Below are 21266 nucleotides of genomic sequence, written 5' to 3'. Positions count from 1 at the left end.
TTTATTATTTATAATAGGAGAACGAAAAAAAAAATACATCGTTAAATAACTTTTCAAAACTTTTTCTTTTTTTTTTTTTGAGTGTGAAGTAATTTACTCAACATATTTATATATATGTGTTGGTGTAAATCGATCAAAAAAAATTAACTAGACAATCATCAATAAATTTATATTTTTATTTCTTGAGATAAAAAATAAATAAAATAAAGTATAAAAAATATAAGATATAAGAATAAACGTTTTTAACAAATAACATACATAATGTCAAGAGAAATGGTATGGTATGGCACTATACGGCATAGCAGTAGCAAACAAATACACAAGCCAAACTGAACTGAATTTATTATATAACATCTGACCTTTGACATAATAATGTTATTTCATTTATACAAGTGTGTATGGGTTCCATCAGTTTTTCTTTTCGTTTTTACAGTTATTTTCCTACAAGGTGAATTAATGTTACTGGTCTATTTGTTTCGAGCCGTGATTACCGCGATAATTCGTTCGGATTTTTTCGCATCGATTATCTCGCGAACCAGTTATGACATTAACTAATGACTGAGCTTATTCGACTCGTAATCGCGTATTTAAGAACTAAAAAAGTGTTTTCAGCTGAATTAGCTGAGCCGTTTTTTAATGGTAATAAAAAAACTGAATAAACAGAATCTGAAAAATGGATAAAACACATCATTTATTTATCTCTAATGATCGTTCCAGCATAAGCTGCAGTACATGTTCGAAGAATAATCTATGAAGGCTAATAAGACCTTTTTTTTTAATATGTTTTCTCCTCTGGGAAGTTAGTCGTGTGGACTATGTACTGCCAATTTATTTTTAAATTATTTATCGCTTAACTCGCAAGGGCTCACCCCCGTTATTCCAAATATCTCGGCTACTATTGCAAATACCTCAAAAGTGATCAAAAATGATTTTATAGAAAATTTAGATATCTATATTTTTAATTTCCTGAACGTTTCTCCTTCATGAAATATTACAGAATTCAGAAAAACAATTTTTGACTCATCTTATACTTTTTTATAGCTTCTCAAATTTATTATTTTCACTTTTTTTTTTTCTTGTAAATAATATTAATTTCCAATCAAATGAAAAAACTGTTTCTCATAGTGAAAGCTCCTAACAGTCAAGAAAAAAATAAACAAACTCTCCACAAGAAGTCATGTATGAATGGCTTCAGTCAGTTATATCAATAGAAAACTGTACAATTTCTTAATAAAAATAGTCTTTATAGGTAAAAAAATGAACCTTTTTTTGTAGGTGTTATCAGGTGACGAACAGACAATTAACAGTGGACATAAGGACATCACGTTAGGTTAGTTTCCCTGTATATGCACACTACTGAACAGATATTCTCCAGTTTCTAATATATTTGACAGATTTATCTCATGGGACTTGTCCTCAGGTATTCAGTAGCACACATACAAACGTCTGATAAGTGGATATTTTAACACAAAGTGGTTGCGAATGCATCTGAATAATAGTTTAGGACCCATTTTTTAAAGCAATTATTTATTTTTGCTTTTTTACCCGACTGCGAGTGCTACTGCAGATATGGCAGTAATGAAAATCTAAATGGCGACTACCAGATACCGTATTGTGAAAATGTGTTATTCCTACTAGAGACCTAATGCGTGGACTGATTTTGATGATTCTGGCGTCAATCGATTTGCCTTAATCTTGTGAGTGCTACTGAAGATATGGCAATAATGAAAATTCAATAAGACGACCACCAGATGCCATATTATATGTCAAGCGAGATACCATTGAATAGCTATTAAATAGACAAATCGATTAACGTAATAATCATTAAAATCGGTATTAAAGCAAATAACTTTTGTTGTTTTTATATTCATTTTTCTAATTAATGTTTTTATTTCGCTACAATGTACGATTGTACCAAAACAACACTACAAAGTAAAAACGTACTGCTAGCATGTATAAATGTTTATACAGCACCAAAGTGATTTCCTAAGAGATTTAAAAATAACCATGAAAAAATATTCTACATGTATGTCCGTTGTTGTTCGCTGTTTCTTGATATGATGTTCAATGTAGTTCTCGACCTCAACTCTTTTTTTGATGTACGTCATACATATCACCGTCGTAAACAATATCGGCAAAAAAAAAAACTCTCAAAAAATATATATACAAATAAATATAGACTAAGTGAAGACTTACTACGCACGTAAAATAAACTAAAGCATTTCAATAATTTGTGTTCCAAATAAATAAAATTCCATGCAATCTTTCAGAAAGTGGGCGATAACGCTCTCTTGTTGCCAATGAAGGCTTTTAATGGAAAACTATTGGCATTTTAAATAAAAGTGAAATTTTTATTTTCCTATTGGGTATTTTGGTATCAGAGGGTATTAAATCGTAAAGATCAGTTAATAAGGATGTGTGAGCATGACAACAATGTTGGATTTAAAGGCTCAAAATTTTTTATAGGCAAACTTTTACTCAAGGAATATGTGGTTTAAATTTCAACATAGGTATCCGTGCAAATGTTTAAGAAAAAAATCATTGAGCATCGATATAAAATACATTGGCTCCTATGGAGGAATCTCAAAAAACGACATATTTTGCGACAAGTTTTTGATAATTTTCACTTGGAATGAATGAAAACAAATTTAAAAAAAAAAATTTTTAATAGAATGTAAACATATAAGAAATGACATAGGAAAGGAAAAAAACCAAGTATCTCCGTCCAAAAAAGCGATGTAAGAGCAGGGTAGATTTAGGGTAGAAATTATTTTCAACTTTGATGATGAATTTTTGTATAACTTTATGAATGTAGACAAGAAATAATAATAAAATTTTTCAATATATGCTTTGGTTTTCGAAATATCGAAAGCTGAATAATTAAACAAAATTTTCAATTTTCGATATTTTAAAAATTACGTCAGATGTCGAAAAATTTTAAAATCAAAAGTATAGACAATTTGTTTCCTAAAATGTATTGAAACGTTTTATTTGGTACACACCTCTATATAACAATTTTAGTTTACTAAATTGTAATTTATCTTTTCTTGTTTTTCTTGAATTTTTGATGGCATAAAATGGTGAATGGCATGTAGTATATAAGTTTACTTTGGTTAGTACAGTTTAGCCTTGTGCCTCATGTGTTATTTCAATGGGAATTCGTATTTCAGCCAGGCAACTCAGCAACTTTTTGTTAAGTTTTGTTTTCTTTTTTATTTATTTACTCTCTATATATCTATATAAAAAAATAAAACTTATACTAACACGAATCAGCATCATATATTTTTCATTTTTTTATGAACACGTATCAACAAAAATTATAACCCAAATAAACATTTCATATAACGACTCGCTCAAAACTTCACTATCAAAATTGAAAATATAATTTTTTTATTTGTTAAGATGAAATTATTTGATCAAACGCGCTCAAACATCCTTAAGATAACTTGTTTATTGTAATGATTTAGAAGAGGATCTTTATATGCTGTTCATGAAAATTTTGAATTTCCAGACACAATCGAATTTAACTTTTAATATTGAAATCAAAACTAGAATAGCATTGATAAAATTCGTGATAAAAATTTTGTAGTACAATTTTCATTGTATGTTATCGAATATAATCCAAAGGTTTAGCAACTAACTTACAATCAATGTTCTTTGCATTGCATTGTTTTGAAGAAATCTAGATATAACAAGATATCTGCAAGGCATTATCTGGAAAATACAAAAATTATATTAGGAAAAATAAAATTGTATTATAAGTTTTCATTATGCACACATTTTCTGTATAGTCAACTTAATGAAGCAGGAATTATATCATATCCTTGGATTTATTATAGTACGAGTTTTAGTGAGAACTTGTGAAATGTGTTGCTTGGATTGTTGGTGAAATTTTGTAAAAATGATTTTGGTATGATCCACCTCTGTCGAAGGTCAAACAAAGCAATACTGTCCAAACCGTTTGAACTTAAAAACCTATTCGTTAAATAAAACTTGAGCTAGCATGATTCATTTTTTATACCAGCTAAAACTCAAAAACGGCTGGACCGATTTTCAAAATTTTTTTTTGTTTTGTTCGCTATAGTTCAGAAATGGCTTGGAAAAAAAAATTAATTACCTTTTGTTTCGGACAGTTTCTTAAAAAACTAATGTAATAAAATGAATAACCAATATCTTGGGTCTTTGTCCAACTTATTACTGTGTGTCCGAAACAGTAATGAATCGTAATTGAAATGAAAAGGACAATTTCGGAATAATATCAGAGACTGAACGGAATGAAAATGTTGGCTCTAAAGTCAGATTCATAAAATATCTCGAAAATTACTCATTTAATGGTCAAATAAACACGATTTTTGTAATTTTCGGGTCAAAATTACCTTATAAACTTAGTTTTATCGAAATCGAAAACAAAAACTTTTTTTACACTTTTTGCAATTTGTAAAAATCGAAAAAATCATAAAAAATTCAAAAAAACACAATTTTTGTAATTTTTGGTTGGGTTGGGTTGGGTTAGGTTGGGTTAGGTTGGGTTAGGCTGGGTTAGGCTGGGTTAGGCTGGGTTAGGTTGGGTTAGGTTGGGTTAGGTTGGGTTGAGTGTGGGTGTGGGTGTGGGTTTAGGTGTTGGTGTTGGTGTTGGTGTGGTTTGTGGGTGTGGTTTGTGGGTGTGGTTTGTGGGTGTGGTTTGTGGGTATGGGTGTGGTGTGGGTGTGGGTGTGGGTTGAGTTGGGTTTTTTTTTCAATTTTATTGATCTGTATATATAAAAATAAATTGCAGTGCGTTAGTCTCGCTAAAACTCAAAAACGGCTAGACCGATTTTCAAAATTTTTGTTTTGTTCTGTCGATATAGTTCAGGGATGGTTTAGAAAAACTAAATAGAGCTGATATTAGAGTCATCGTAGAGTTACTCACAGGGCATGATAACCTGAACAAGTTCCAACATCAGATTGGAAAAGACTATCTCACGCGTGTGACAGATGCGGAGAAAATTCCCCCCCCCCTACTAAATTTATGCCCCCACTACCGTGCTAATATATCCTTAAGATTATCAAACGATTGACGTCAGTGCTGGTGAGTTTACAACCACACGGATACCTAAATATACACATAAAATACAAGTTTACTTACAGTTTTCACTGTAGATTCTTTACTATTCTCGTTACATGTAAAAGGTAGATAAGTATAATAATATGTATATTCCTTAGGTATGAATACTATAGAAGTAGTACATGTACAAGTAACTAGAAACTAGAAACTCGAAACTGGTACTAGCATACACAATATAATATTATCATCATCTTTCTTTACTATAATAGACAACGACTATCTGTTTGTTTGTCCGATTGTGCGCTCATAAATAGATTATTAATAGTTCGATTTTTATTATTTTTCCTTACATTACCTTGCCCGAAAACGGAAAAAAATTTTGTTTTTTAGTTTGATGCTCGGTGGATGGGGTAATTTTGATCCAAAAAGTCTAAAAATCAGGTTAATTTAATGCTTGGATGCAGAAATTCTGAGATATCACAATATTTGGATAGATTTTAGTCCTTATCTCAAAAACTATTCGACCAGTCATCAAAAGCACACGATTTTTGTACTTTTTGGGTCAAAATTACCTTCTATACTGAGTTTTATCTAATTAAAGATATCCTTTTGAAAAAATCGAGAAAAACACAACAACAAAAATATTGTTTTGAAATTTAATGACACTCGATGGATGGGGTGGATGGGGCTATAACGTGATAGTCTTTGTTTTAAAAAGGAGAAATTGCCCAGCAAAGCGGGCGGGTATCTGCAAGTTTAATATAATTGCTCTTGATTTACAATTCTTAATTATTTGGCGTTGTCCTATATACAGTGTGATAATTTCCAAATGATTATTGTTTTGAAAGAAAACACGTCGATTTTAATATCGAGGAGGAAGTTCAAAAATAGTTCCTAGAGAATTTTAAGTTTCACTGCTTCGCCCTTAGCCACAACATTTTTGAAATTTCATATGGTACCCCATACCTTGTTATAGATTATTTGAAAAGCCATAAGGGTGCAAGTGTGACTATGGTATGGATCATTGATATATTATTTATAATGTTTGACTCAAACTACGAAGCAGATGGTTAAAAGCTAGTATTAAAATAAAAATAAAACTGCATATACAAACGAATAAAAATATTATACATTTTTATAATATTTTCAAATCATATTAAAAGTACGTGATTATATTATATACTTAGACATGTCCTTTGAATATAAATACAAAAATTTATATTATACATGAGCAAAAAATGTATATATATATATGTATATATAAAGCCTTTAAGCTGATGTTTCGTGGCCAGAATCAATTGCATTTAATACATATAAATTCGAATTTACTGAGAGATTGAAAATTTTGGAAGACGGAAATATTTTATCATTTTTTCATCAATTTTTTATTTTTCATTAAAAATGGAGAGTTTAAAATCGTCGGAATTATGTAAATTGGATTGATTATAACTTAGCAGGCTTAAACGTAAAGGATCTTAGATACAATAAACCGATTGTTCTCTTAATTAATTCCTTGCGATTTCAGCAAAGTTGCTTACAGCTAGGTGATTGCGATAGCGTAATTTAGTAATTTTTTTATAATAAGTTTTTTAAAACATGAAACAGGAACAATTTTACGAAAAATTTGTTGTGTAAGAAGATCAATTAATCTTAAAAACCAAGTAATTTTGATCAGACAATTTTTCAATGTAATTTTGTTGGCAAGCCTTGAATATGTACGGCCATATTTGTATATTTACTACTTTTAACGGTCAACACCACCAAAACATGATGCAGAATTAAATGGACATTTAAATGCTCTTCGATTATTTCTGTCAAAGTCGCTCGATCTAATTAAAGAATTTATAATTATTTGGGTATACCAGTCACGAGGCGAACCTCATTTGGCCGACACACTCGATATAAATTCCCTCAAAAATTTACGAATATTCCTTACAAAGATAGGAATACTAAGCAATGAATATAGTGATGCAAATCACTCAACCATATACTATTTACTTTTTCAACGACAGTCACAGATTTCGTTATGTTAACGAAAAAATTTAAAACGTCTTGAAAAGTGAAATCTGTTGCCAATAAGTAAAAGAAAAATTTCAAAATTGTATAATATGAATCTTAGTGATTCTGTGATTTAGATTCGTAAACAATTTTAAAGCTGGGCAATTTATCCAAAAAGTTAAATTTCCGACGCCCTTTCACTCTCGCTTAGCTCTCACGGATCTGTTAACGAAGTTACCTCTTTATCGAACTTATCGAACTTTTTGAGTAATAAAAATAAACTTTTGCAATATTTAAAATGCTCGTAAAAAAATCAATTTTGCGTAAATCTTTTTTATTTGTCAGAATAATAAAATCATTAAGCGTCCAATTTTTGTGAATGCCACTACGTATGGTAGATAGCAAGTAATACCTATTTATATGGATAGTTCGAATGGATACATTTACCTTAGAATAATAATAACAATTCGATACCAAATAAATGAACTTGAATTCATTCAAGTGTTCAATATGGGAAAACAAATAATATTACTATAGCTTTATTTATTTTACATCTAGAGATGATTATCAAATTCAAGATGGTAAATGTTGTGGAAAATAAATAAATTTCACCGACAAAAGCTATTTGTCAACCATAAATGTAAAGTTTGTAAGCTCGACATGATCGGATAAGAGTTTAGCCATTCACTAAGTATTTGATTTAGCCATTCAAAATACTAACCGGAACAAAAATTAGTCTAAATAAAAATTTTCCATAAATGTTCTTTATTTTCGTATGCAGTTCAATTTGAAGAATGCATTTTAAAATTTGGAATATATTTCGTTAGCTACCGGTATTTGCCAAGGGTTGAAAGTATGGGGAAAAAAGTTCCATTTAAAAGAAATTTTTAACCAATCTTTCTTCCTGAGGCGCAAAGCGGTATGCAATGATAATCACTGTTGAGAAAATGAAAATGAAATTAAAAACTAAGAGTGCTTGGCGATTTTTCATATAAATTATTTAGACAATTCTTTTTCCTTGTATTCTTGGGAAATGAGAAGGAATTTACAAATTTTGATGACCAATTTTGTTATTCTAATGGTGTTTCAAAAAAATGGCGTTATGTTGTTAAACTATACAATTATGACACAAAACACAGTCTGATTCAAAAGTCATTCACAGCTGAAAAACTAACCCGTTAAAATTGTTCATAACTTTGTACCAATAGTATAATCACAGTTGAAGTTTACTAGAATATAAAAATAATAATTATTGTTTTATTTTGCAAGAAATAGTTGCTTGCTTCATTAAAAATAATCTGTTGAAAATCTGATAGCCATCAACAAATCTTCTGCACACGATTAACAAAAAAATGTAAGATTTACATTTACTCTGGCCGCTGAGTCAGTTTTCGTGGTCGATTGACTTCCACGAAAACGACCTATTGTTTTCACAGGTCGTTTTTCAGTTCTGAAAGTTTGAACGAATCAAAAGAAATTATCATGCCAATACTGCAACACATAAATAAAGAAACCAAAAATATTTCGACGTTATACATATCTCGAATAGTTTGGATATAAATTACATTTTTCCCTAGGAGGATGGTTATAAGCCACCTTCTTCTATCATTAAAATTCATATCAAATCGAAAAATATCTGGGAGCATATTATGCATGTATTATACATAAAAACCTTCTTCTTGAATAACTCTATCTATTAGAAAAAACCGCATCAAAATCCGTTGAGTAGTTTTCAAGATCTAAGCCTAAATAATGATTGGAGACAGACAGACGGAAGCGACTTTGTTTTATACTATGTACTATGTATTGATAATCGTTTTGAATTGTTCGATGTCTAGCGAAAGTAAAAATGAAAGCACCGAGCCATTAACAAAAGTTAGCACTAAAACTTAATAATCGTTTGTATAATTCTAGAACTGAATGTAGGTATGTGCTGACTTTCCATATTTTGAAATATGATTTATGATAGATGAATGCACCAGGTCTACACGACTGATCTAGTCAGCGGTTTGGTTCGTGGTACATGTGATCATCACCAACCATTATCATATACCTACCTATACGTTTTAAACTACATTATAGTTATTACATCGAACTACTAACTCTCTCTACTCTATTGGATAAACGAAACGTACATAGGTTCTAAACGGGTTAGACTAGGCTAGACCTAGAAAGTTTGCTACATATTATAATGTTCGTTTGATGTTTGATAACATTTTCAGTAAATCAGCTAATGTTCTGTATGCTGCAGGTAGATACGTATACGTGTGTGCACCTACCTACGATGCGGTGTTCCAACAAAAATACTGCTTTTTGTTGCAAAAAGTCTTGTCAAAACAAACATTTCAACAAACATCAAACTCTCACTCGAACAGTGTGTTCACCTGTTCATGTTCCCTACTTTAAAGTACATTAGCAAATTTTTTTATGGGAAAAAACAACGGTCGATATATATGTGTCACTTTATCAAAAGACTCGTTTGTAAAAGCTTCTTTTTTTTATTTTCATTCAGTTTAAAACTACTCAACTGGTATTAAACATTTTTAACATTTCGAAAGGTTAAATGAGGTGTAATGATCGCCTTCGTCTTTTTTATCGTTATTATAGCCAGTAAAATATGATATATATATATCGGTATTAGTCCAGATTTGTGATATTTGAAAATAATATTCGTTAAAAAAGTTCTGATCTTTAATCTTAGAAACAAACTTGGTTAAATATTGGAGTTGGATAAATTCATTCGTTAAAGTCGCCCATAACGAAATAAAAAAAAATTGTTTGATATGAATTTCTGCATTGACCTTGCCTGCTAGCGAATCTTGAACATAGCAAAATAACCTCAAAATCTGAAGAAAACCCGAGTAATATCATATTTTCTCTGATTTCAAAAAATGAAGGAATTGAGTTGAAATTCTGGGAAAAGGTGGTCTATTTATTCAAATATTATTCGACATAATTGAAGTCAAAGTTTTTTTGGGGATAAAAAGCCCAATTTTTATTTTGTTCTCACTCTGGAAAAGTTAATTTTTTTGTTATTGGATTCCACTCATCAAACTTTAAATGTCACCAAAAGTTTACTTTTTTTTACAAAAAGTAAAAGGTGAAAGCCCAAGATAATTGTACTATAGTGTAACCAGACAAAGATAGAGGATAAATTTAGTATGGAAAGTATAATAAATCTATCGATGTACAAAACTTCTTATTTTTTATTTTTATAATAATAAATGAATTTTTATCAAACTTTTGACCTCCATGTAATCGTTGGATATTTTATCATTTCTTTCAAAAATTATCAATTCTCCCTTCGTTCTTCTTGCCTTAAGCTTTCCACATCTCATTTTGGCAAAACATGACAAATTTTGCTATTGTAATCTTGGCGGGGAAAGTAATTTTTTGATTTATTGTCAATTATTTTTAAATTAAATCTTATATATTTAAACGAGCAATTCTTGTATATATATATTTACGATCTTGGAAATGGCTCCAACGATTTTCATGAAAATAAGTATGTAGGGGTTTTTTGGGGCGATAAGTCGATCTAATAAGGTTTCATTTATCAGAAATGTCGTTTTATCCGCCTTTTCATGAAAAACTGAAACATACAATGTAAAATAGGACTGTTCCTGGCATCTATTGGTGTACCAAGGGATTCAAATTGGTAGTTATGTGGAGTTTTAAACGGTTCTTACATATAATGTAAAATAGGACTGTTCCTGACATCTATTGGTGTACCAAGGGATTCAAATTGGTAGTTATGTGGAGTTTTAAACGGTTCTTATTTTAGTGATAAAATTTGTCTTTTTAAGTAAAAAAAAAACCGAGCAAAGCTCGGTCATCCAGATATTAAAGATAATAAACTTTAAGTTTTAGGATATTAATCGAAAATAATAGACTCAATCCGTCAACACTCGTGTCAACCGTTCTTCAGTCGCTCTGTATTTCATGATATTTCCTTTTCTCCTTAATCATGGATACCTTCGACATGGAAGTCAAAATACAGTTTTCTATCATATCAGACAAGCACAAAACTGCATTAGTATAAAGTAGAAAAAAAAAACTGAGTATTTTCAGATAGATCTATTGTTCAATAGGAAATGACGTCTATATTGACAGCACAATATGAGGTATTATATATTATTACTAAACTTGAAAGGTGGAAAAACTATAATAGAAAATCTGCACACTATGAAAGACTATGAAAGACGGACAATATATCTGGTTTATGCTCTTATATTACGTCGTAGTATATATTGTTTCATTCTTTACTAGCCGCGTCCCGCGGTATTACCCGCGATTAAAAGAGATTTTTAGAGTTTTTATCGTTACTGTGCAAATTAATCTGTATGTTATCCCATAGGAAGATCTCACTTATCCCCCTTCCATAAATACTCGAGATTTGTTTTACACAGTTAAAATATACTCACAGTTTTTAATTTAAGTGTAAAATAGTCATAATTCATTGAGTATATCAGAAAAGAAGGTCATAAATTTATTTAAATTAATTTATTCTTTTTAATTTTTACAGAAATCTTTAATTTATGGTTCAAAATGATGATCATAGATAGAGCAGTAAAATGTCAGATTAAATTTAATTTTTTTTTAATATCTTTATAAATTATAGCTCATGTGTTATTCTGATGTATGAGCTATATTCTTCTACAGTTTCATTCAAATCCATTGGGTTGTTTTTGCGTGAAAGCGTAACAAAAAAACCAACAAACATTTATAAGGAAACATATAAAATATATATGGATAGCAATAGGTTCGGAACAACCCGTTAAATTATGTATAGAGGCATAGCCAGTATATAATCGGAATTTTAAGAAGATAGTTCAGAATTTAAAGAAAAAAATATCCGAATTATTTTAACTCTCAAATGTGGCATGTTCTTTATGTTTAAAATATATACCTATGGGTTATCATTTATAATTAGTTTGATACATTCATTCATCCTCACAAAATTTCACATAATATATCAGGATTTGATACATTACAGAATCAAAACAATAATATCACTAAGTAGATGGCAGTTTCGCCTTTTCGCAAAACCTTTGAGCAACTAGAAGATAATCAAGACATCAAATACCTTTAATATAAGCAAATCAACAAAAATAATATCCCATATGATATTATTTTTGGTCTTTATACTGCTTTAAGCTCGTTTTGCATGTGTTCAAGTGATGAACAAGGTAATTTGTGCTTTCTTTTCCTTTCTAATAATAAAAAACATAACTTTACTTAGGATCACAAAAGACATTGTTTTAAAACATCGAACATATTTTTTCCGTGACAAGATGACAGGAAAACAGAAGAATCTTCACTATGTTAGACATATCTAATGTGTATGTATGTAATACCTTCCTATATATATATATACACTTGATTTGTCTTTTTTTATAATAATAAGAACTGCACCATGGGGCATTGTTATCAAAGATACAGACTAAAAGGTTAATATAAAGTTACATGTATAGACAATATGGTATATTAAATGATACCACTATCAGAATTACTTATTAAATATTTAAAATTAAGGTTTGATTCTCTGTACACTTTCTTAATTATTTTCAAATAATTAAGTACCTCCACCATTGTAATGGTTCATTTATCTTTACTAAGCGTTAGCAATCTCTTATCCAGGGCCGTAACGAGGATACGTAGCGCCGGTGGCAAATATTTAGGCTGCGCCATATAACTCTAACGGGATTGGCTCTAACGATTTTGATGAAAATTCATATACTGAGAATATTTAACATAAGAGTTAAGGCAAAATGGTGGAGAGTTGGAGAGATTGGTCAAATTTGCCTGTATTACCCAAAAAATCGAATTTTATTATTTTATGGCGTCATCAAAATCCTAAAAATGTAATTTTGCTCTATCACATCCAAATTTTATCCAATTTTGATAAACCAAGTATGTAATCCCAATAAGATCGGATCAATTTTACCTGTGTTACCAAAAAAATCGAATTATTTAACTTTATGACGTCATCAAAATCCAAAAATTTTAATTTTCCTCTACCACATCCAAATTTTGTCCAATTTTGATAAACCAAGTATGTAATCCTACTGAATTTGGGTCATAGTTTTCAAATTTTTGATCAAAATTAACCTAGCTTTAATAGGTTTCAAGAATATGGAGTCGAGGTCCCGGAATTAAGTACATAAGTGCTAATTAGCGAAAAACTGGCACCACGGGTGGAAAGAATGACCCAAAATTAGTGGGTTTCAAAAAAAATTCCAATAAAATCGGACCAATTTCGCCTTTGTTATCAAAAAAATCAAATTTTTTAACTTTATGACGGCATCAAAATCCAAAAAATTTATTTTTGCTCTATCACATCCAAATTTTAATCAATTTTGATAAACAAAGTATGTAATCCTAATAAATTTGGGTCATACTTTTCAAATTTGTGATCAAAATTAACCTAGCTTTAATAGGTTTCAAGAATGTGGAGTCGTAGTCCCGGAAATAAGCACATAAGTGATAATTAGCGAAAAACTGGCACCACGGATGAAAAGAATGACCCAAAATTAGTGGGTTTCAAAAAAAATTCCAATAAAATCGGATCAATTTCGCTTTGTTACCAAAAAAATCAAATTTTTTAACTCTATGACGTCATCAAAATCCAAAAAATATATTTTTGCTCTATCACATCCAAATTTTATCCAATTTTGATAAACCAAGTATGTAATCCTACTAAATTTGGGTCATACTTTTCAAATTTGTGATCAAAATTAACCTAGCTTTAATAGGTTTCAAGAATGTGGAGTCGTAGTCCCGGAAATAAGCACATAAGTGATAATTAGCGAAAAACTGGCACCACGGGTGAAAAGAATGACCCAAAATTAGTGGGTTTCAAAAAAAATTCCAATAAAATCGGATCAATTTCGCCTTTGTTACCAAAAAAATCAAATTTTTTAACTTTATGACGTCATCAAAATCCAAAAAATTTATTTTTGCTCTATCACATCCAAATTTTATCCAATTTTGATAAACCAAGTATGTAATCCTACTAAATTTGGGTCATACTTTTCAAATTTGTGATCAAAATTAACCTAGCTTTAATAGGTTTCAAGAATGTGGAGTCGTAGTCCCGGAAATAAGCACATAAGTGATAATTAGCGATAAACTGGCACCACGGGTGAAAAGAATGACCCAAAATTAGTGGGTTTCAAAAAAAATTCCAATAAAATCGGATCAATTTCGCTTTGTTACCAAAAAAATCAAATTTTTTAACTCTATGACGTCATCAAAATCCAAAAAATTTATTTTTGCTCTATCACATCCAAATTTTATCCAATTTTGATAAACCAAGTATGTAATCCTACTAAATTTGGGTCAGACTTTTCAAATTTGTGATCAAAATTAACCTAGCTTTAATTGGTTTCAAGAATGTGGAGTCGTAGTCCCGGAAATAAGCACATAAGTGATAATTAGCGAAAAACTGGCACCACGGGTGAAAAGAATGACCCAAAATTAGTGGGTTTCAAAAAAAATTCCAATAAAATCGGATCAATTTGGCCTTTGTTATCAAAAAAATCAAATTTTTTAACTTTATAACGTCATCAAAATCCAAAATATTTATTTGTGCTCTATCACATCCAAATTATTCCAATTTTGATAAACAAAGTATGTAATCCTACGAAATTTGGGTCATACTTTTCAAATTTGTCATTAAAATTAACCTAGCTCTAAAAGGTTTCAAGAATGTGGAGTCCTGATCCTGGAATTAAGCACATAAGTGATAGCTAGCGAAAAATTGACATCACAGCTGAAAATAATGACCCAAAATTAGTGCGTTTCAAAAAAAATTCCAATAAGATCGGATCAATTTTGCCTGTATTATAAAAATAATCGAATTTCTTAACTTTATGACGTCATCAAAATCCAAAAAATTTATTTTTGCTCTATCACATCCAAATTTTATCCAATTTTGATAAACCAAGTATGTAATCCTACTAAATTTGGGTCATACCATCCATCCTTCAAATCCAAATGGTGATATTAAATTGATATACATTGTACATGAGAAAAAAATATGGTCGGATACTTTTTGTTTTTTAGTAAAGGTTAGATTTAACACAATATTCTATAGAAAGATATAACGGAGATCAGATTGACTACTCCTCACTATTCTACCAAGCTGGGGTTGGAAAGCATTGCATTGTAAAAATGACTTTCATTTCAATTCTTTGCAATATAGTATTTAGTTGTTCACTCTTTAAAACAGTTCATATTGTTGAGTTCACTGCTCTTCTACTAAACTACAGTTCCAACCATAAGTAGAGAAAGAACTTCTGTATACCATCAACTGAATTTCACATAATAACTGCAAATATTGCTACGAAAATTAAAATTTAATATTGTGTTTAAATTTTTGTATAGTTACACTCTTTATTATACCATGTATATGAAATATACCAAGGTATATTAAGTTTAGTCCCAAGTTTGTAACGATTAAAAATATTGATGCTATGAACAAAATTTTGGTAAATAGGTGTTCATAAAATCACCTAATTAGTCCATTTCCGGTTGTCTGTCTTTCGTCTGTCCGTCTGTCATCACGATCACGATCACTCAAAACGAAGAGATATTAAGCTGAAATTTTTATAGCGTGCTAAGGACGTAAAAAGTGAGGTCAAGTTCGTAAAGGAGAATCACTGTTTATCAGTGAGAGCGCAAATTATGCGCAATTTCTATAGAATGTATTATATGGGTATATCAGTTATGTATGTGTGACATGTATGTATGTATAATGTGACAGAGTAATCAACACTGTCTATATATACATGGTATTTCAACATTTAACTCAGCCAATTGTTTGTTTTCACTTGTTTTTAATAAGAATAGTGGATTATTATGAAATGAGACCATAGTTATACAACACCCTTTAACTGAAACCTTATTTCAAAGTCACTGTATTTCGAAAAATTTCACATTTCACCGGAACAAAGAGAAAACTTAAATTTTTTTAATGAACGCCTCTCTTTCCCATTTTATCAATACATAGTATAAAACAAAGTCACTTTCTCTGTCCCTATGTCCCTACGTCCCTTTGTATGCTTAAATCTTTGAAACTACGCAACGGATTTTGATGCGGTTTTAATAGATAGAGTGATTCAAGAGGAAGGTTTTTATGTATAATACATCCATATTATAGTAGAGTAAGGGGTTGAAATAGGGGTTGAAAGGGGTATGCTTCAAAAACTAAAAAAGTTGTGCATCGATTAAGCTCAAATTTTGACACGATATACAACCGGCTTCAAAGATCTATAATTGTTTTTATCTACTTTTAACCTTCGGAGGGTAGAAAGGTGTAGCGAGAAAGTGGGAAGGAATTATCGAATATTTACAAATATACCTAAGTGGGGTATCAAATAAAAGAATGACGTGTACATTACTGAACATTACAAAACTGTTATCCCACGCAAGGAAATGTGGAGGGAGGGGTGCAAGTGGGGATGTTGCCCAGCCAAGCGGGTAGTTCACAGCTAGTAAATTAATAAACCTTAGTTTTTTTAAGTTTTTAAATTAAAACAATTAATAACCTCAAGCATACACGATAAACAGACAATAAAATAACATTTTGACAGGTTCCATCTAACTTCAAACATATACCTAACCTTTAATAAAAGGTTATTATTAGTTATTATTTTTCAATTACTTTCAAATATACTTCTTCACATTCTTACAGCTTCGATAATTGTAAAAGTTTAAAGCACGTAATTGAACGTGCCTGAGATACTTACTATATACTAAAACTATATAATTGAAAACTACTATTCTTGAAAAGTGTCTTTTACTGTTGTTTTAACAAGATGGCGTACCTATATAACATAACCTATAAATTTTATTACAAAATATTGTATACAGGTATTTTTATTTTCGAGAATATTGAAAATATTTGTACCTATATCGAGACTATAACACACTCCTCAAGTGAAATAACTTCTTTTAAAGTTTTTTGTGAAATAAAACTTTTAGTGCTTTATATATTATGAATTATTTTGTCGTTTTATTATATCCATTTAGGTACAAATGTTATTAGTTTCACATTATATAGATGCCTGCAGATATGAAGAAAAGACACCGAAAATAAAAATTGTTGTAAAATTTATTTTAGGGGTCTTTTCTCTATTTCATGTTAAAAAAATGGATGTTTATATCCTGTATACAACGTGTTCTGTTATTGACTGCAGAAACCTAGCTTCCGAAAATAAGCTCATCAAAAGGAACAAAAAACCTCTTTTCCAAATTTGGATCTGAGGCCTAATTTGGGAGATACAGGTATGACAAAAATTGATACATTTGTTCATTCACACACATCATTCGATAACCAGTAGCCAATGATAATCAGTAGTTTTACTTAATAATGGAAGGGATGCCACAAATCAAATGAAGAACAAAATTTGTGATTTTCTATCCAACGAACAATGAACAATGTGTTTCTAAAGTTATTTACATAAAATTGAATTTAGTGAGATTTCCAATCCTTAAAAAATTTACTAAAATTATTCTGGAAATTAGAAACATTCTAAATATAAATTGTTTAAAACCCTGTTAAAAATTGATCAAACCTATAGGCCATATTTTTGGTTTTTCCACATTGATATTTATATTGAACTAACTTTCAAAATTGAATTCAGCTAGCTTGAAAGATTAAAAAGGGTAGTTAAACTTTTATGTGATAATTGTGTAGTTTCCTATGTGGGGGGTTTTTTTTGTTTACTTTATGATATCGAACTTCACTTTTCCCGACATACGGCGAATAAGATCACTCTTACTCATTTGTTATGAACCAATCAAAATGATAAATACCTACCTAATAACAGATAAAATAAATTTAATGTGTCGAAACACCAATAATATATTGTTCTTTTTTTACTCAACGAACTGAAGGCGAGTTTTGAAGGTAAAAATTTATTTTATTTTACAATAAATATAAGTGTGAAAAATATTCAATAGCAATAAATCTTTTTACAATCTTATTGTATTCTTTCCTCCTCTGCGACCATCAACATTTTACTTTCGATACAAAAATAAACAGAAGATAGAAAAAAAATTAAATTGATATAGGATTTATTTCAAATATGCTCTTGTGGTGTGGTGTACATTCTAACAATCATTTTTTTAGTTTTCGGAGAAATTAGAACTTTAAATAAAAAGGAAAACATCTCTAACCGGGGTTTTTTTTTACAAAAATCAAATTAAGGATTTAAAGTTAATATCTGAGCGCCATAGTGTCCAAAATAGAAAACAATATTGCTAATCAAGAAACTGTTTTTATTGTAAAAATATATTATAAAGGTGTAGTTCTAAAGATTTAATTTAATGATGACGCTTGACGCTGGCTTTAAGCGATAAATTTAGATTTCACTAAGCTGGCAAAAATAGAACTATGTGCAACGTTAAATTTAAATGATGTAACTTCATGATGACACTTGACGCTGATTTTGAGCGTCAAATTAAGAATCCATCTAGCTGAATAAAATAGAGGTATATCCAGCGTCAAATTGTAAAAAGGCGCGGCAAATAAGTTTATTAATCCATAGCCTCATTTTTAATAGAACAAAGACACATGGTAATGATAAACAACTATATCCATAATGGGTGGTGAATATGAATTATCAATTGTACAAGAAAATTCTTGAAAAACGCCTGAAATAAAACTCATGCACGGTACGAATAAGACACTACTGATCCGCTCAAGTAGCAAAAAGGAAATGGTCAGGCGGTGGAAATAATATTAAGTAGTTTAGTAGATTAACTTGAATTAGTTGCCCTAAATTCGTAAACCTCACTTTTGTAGCAAAATTTTGCATCAACTTAAATGATGTTAAAAACTTATTAAGTATTTTTAAATAAGTGTAATTCTTCTTTTTAAATAAACAAAAATTTTCTGCCTTCACTATTTTACAATATAATATATAACAGGAATATTTTATTAATCAAGCCGGTTATTCAAGAACTAAAAATAGATTTATCTATAGTTTAACATTTCATCAAATAATATATATTTTTAAATAAACGCGGTACAAACTCTGCTATAGGAGGGAGAGACGTATATAAGCATCTACTTGAACTAGTTTATGTTGGCAATGGTTTGTATCATACGTATCGTATGGTACAAATACAAATAGCGTCTGTGCATTCACTGTAGTGAAGTCAGCAATACAAATCAATACTTATATTCAAACATAACCTGTGAATGCCGGTTGTCAAGTGTATTTTTAACAATTATTCTAACTGAAGTGCTGCTATTTATTTATATGAAAAAATATTGTGTTTTCAACAATTTTATATTTAATTGAAAATATGGTTGTGCACTCAATAAATCAGTACTTACAAAACGTTGATAAGTATTGGCAACAAAACGATGCATTATTTTTATCGGAACTGTTATCATTACAAAATGATCATGTATTATCACCACAATTACAAATTGAAGAACCAGATGAAATTGTTGAACGATTAGTTAGTCCACCATTTGATGAATTGGTAGCATCACATTTAAAGTGCATTTATGCTTTAAATAACAAAGACTATTTGGACGCATATCAACATCAGAGTACAGTTTGTGTTACTCTAACAAAAATTTTACAATCACAGAAAGAAGAAAATTGGATGCTCCCTTTAATGTACACAGTTTGCTTGGATTTACGATTATTAGCAGAAAAAGCTGAAAAAGAACGACAAGATCGACTTTCAAAACCGGGTGAAATTCTTGAAAAAGCTGCAGAATGTTTAATGGGATGTTTTCGTGTATGTGCAGCAGATAATCGATCATCTGAAGAAGATACTAAACGATTAGGAATGCTAACAATCGTTAATCAATTATTTAAAGTGTATTTTAAAATTAATAAATTGCATTTATGTAAACCGTTAATTCGTGCCATTGATTCATCAATTTTTAAAGACAGTTTTGCAATCAGTCAACAAATAACGTATCGATATTTTGTGGGTTGTAAATCAATGTTTGATTCTAATTATAAAGCGGCCGATGAGTTTTTAACATATGCTTTTGAAAATTGTCATAAAAATAGTCGTAAAAACAAACGTTTAATTTTAATTTATTTAGTACCCGTTAAAATGTTATTGGGTTATATGCCCAGTAAAAGTGTACTCGAAAAATATGATGTTCTACAATTTTGGGAACTGGTCGAAGGTGTAAAACGAGGGGATTTACGACAGTTGGATCAAGTACAAGAAAAACATGAATCGTTCTTTATTAAATGCGGGATTTATTTAATTGTGGAGAAATTAAAAATAATTGCTTATCGAAATTTATTCAAGAAAGTTTACCAAATATTAAACACACATCAAATACCAGTTGAAGCGTTGCAATGTGCATTGGAGTTTGTTGGACAAACGGATGTGGATTTAGATGAAACCGAATGTATTGTTTCAAATTTGATATTCGAAGGGAAAATTAAAGGATATATTTCACATCAACATCGTAAAGTTGTTGTTAGTAAACAAAATCCATTTCCACCATTAACTACCTTAACATAAACTTTTGAATGTTTTTGTATTAAAATAACATTTTTAATATTTTTAATTTATAAATAACATTGATTATATAAATTTATATTGTTTTTAATAAATTTAAAAAAGTACTTATTTGTGTATTTATTTATTTTTGTTTGGAATTAAATAATATAAATAAATTCGAGTCGAAGCCAAAATTTAACAATAGGATTGACGCGAATAGCTTTATTAAATGGTAATCCACATTATACATTTTTTTTGTAGAATAAATGTTATTTATTCCACTATTTGAGGTTTATAAATTGTCAGCCTCATTTTTAAAATTAAATTTTCAGTGACTCTCCGTGCTAATATCAATAATATCAGTTTGAAATTGATCAAATTATAACATAAAAAATTTAAAACCCCGCCATAACAGCTCTACTAGTTATCGTTACTATTGGGATCTGACATATGGGCGGGGCTAAAAAAAACATGGCTGACATAAGGTGAAAAATTTTAAAAATAACAGCAATACATACCTTTTGTGCAATTTTTCAAGAAGAGAATGGTTAATATTAATGAAATTTGTGGTTGAGGACAAACAAAATTAAGTATAATCATAATTTTACTGAAGGCGAAAGACTTGAAAGTAGGTCTTGTGATTAAATGTGGAAAAAATCAAGTCGAAAGTGAAGAGGATATGCTCAGTTTAACGTCATACTGTTTATAGAGCCTGAATGGCCGAGCGGTC

The 21266-nt window shown here is 29.8% G+C and overlaps 2 protein-coding genes across 8 annotated transcripts in view; both read left to right on the top strand.

The window, feature by feature from the left end:
- Positions 1–21266, top strand: part of LOC123294017 (disks large 1 tumor suppressor protein) — a 1177915-nt gene that overhangs the window by 258405 nt on the left and 898244 nt on the right. The gene's annotated exons all lie outside the window — the stretch shown is intronic.
- LOC123294021 (PCI domain-containing protein 2) lies at positions 19206–20567 on the top strand. Its single transcript, XM_044875085.1, has one exon. The coding sequence runs from the start codon at positions 19361–19363 to the stop codon at positions 20555–20557; it is 1197 nt and encodes a 398-aa protein (XP_044731020.1). The 5' UTR covers positions 19206–19360; the 3' UTR covers positions 20558–20567.

The sequence above is a fragment of the Chrysoperla carnea genome, chromosome 2 (genome assembly GCF_905475395.1).
Source record: "Chrysoperla carnea chromosome 2, inChrCarn1.1, whole genome shotgun sequence".
Taxonomy (NCBI): domain Eukaryota; kingdom Metazoa; phylum Arthropoda; class Insecta; order Neuroptera; family Chrysopidae; genus Chrysoperla; species Chrysoperla carnea.
This window is presented reverse-complemented; position numbering and strand designations above follow the sequence as displayed.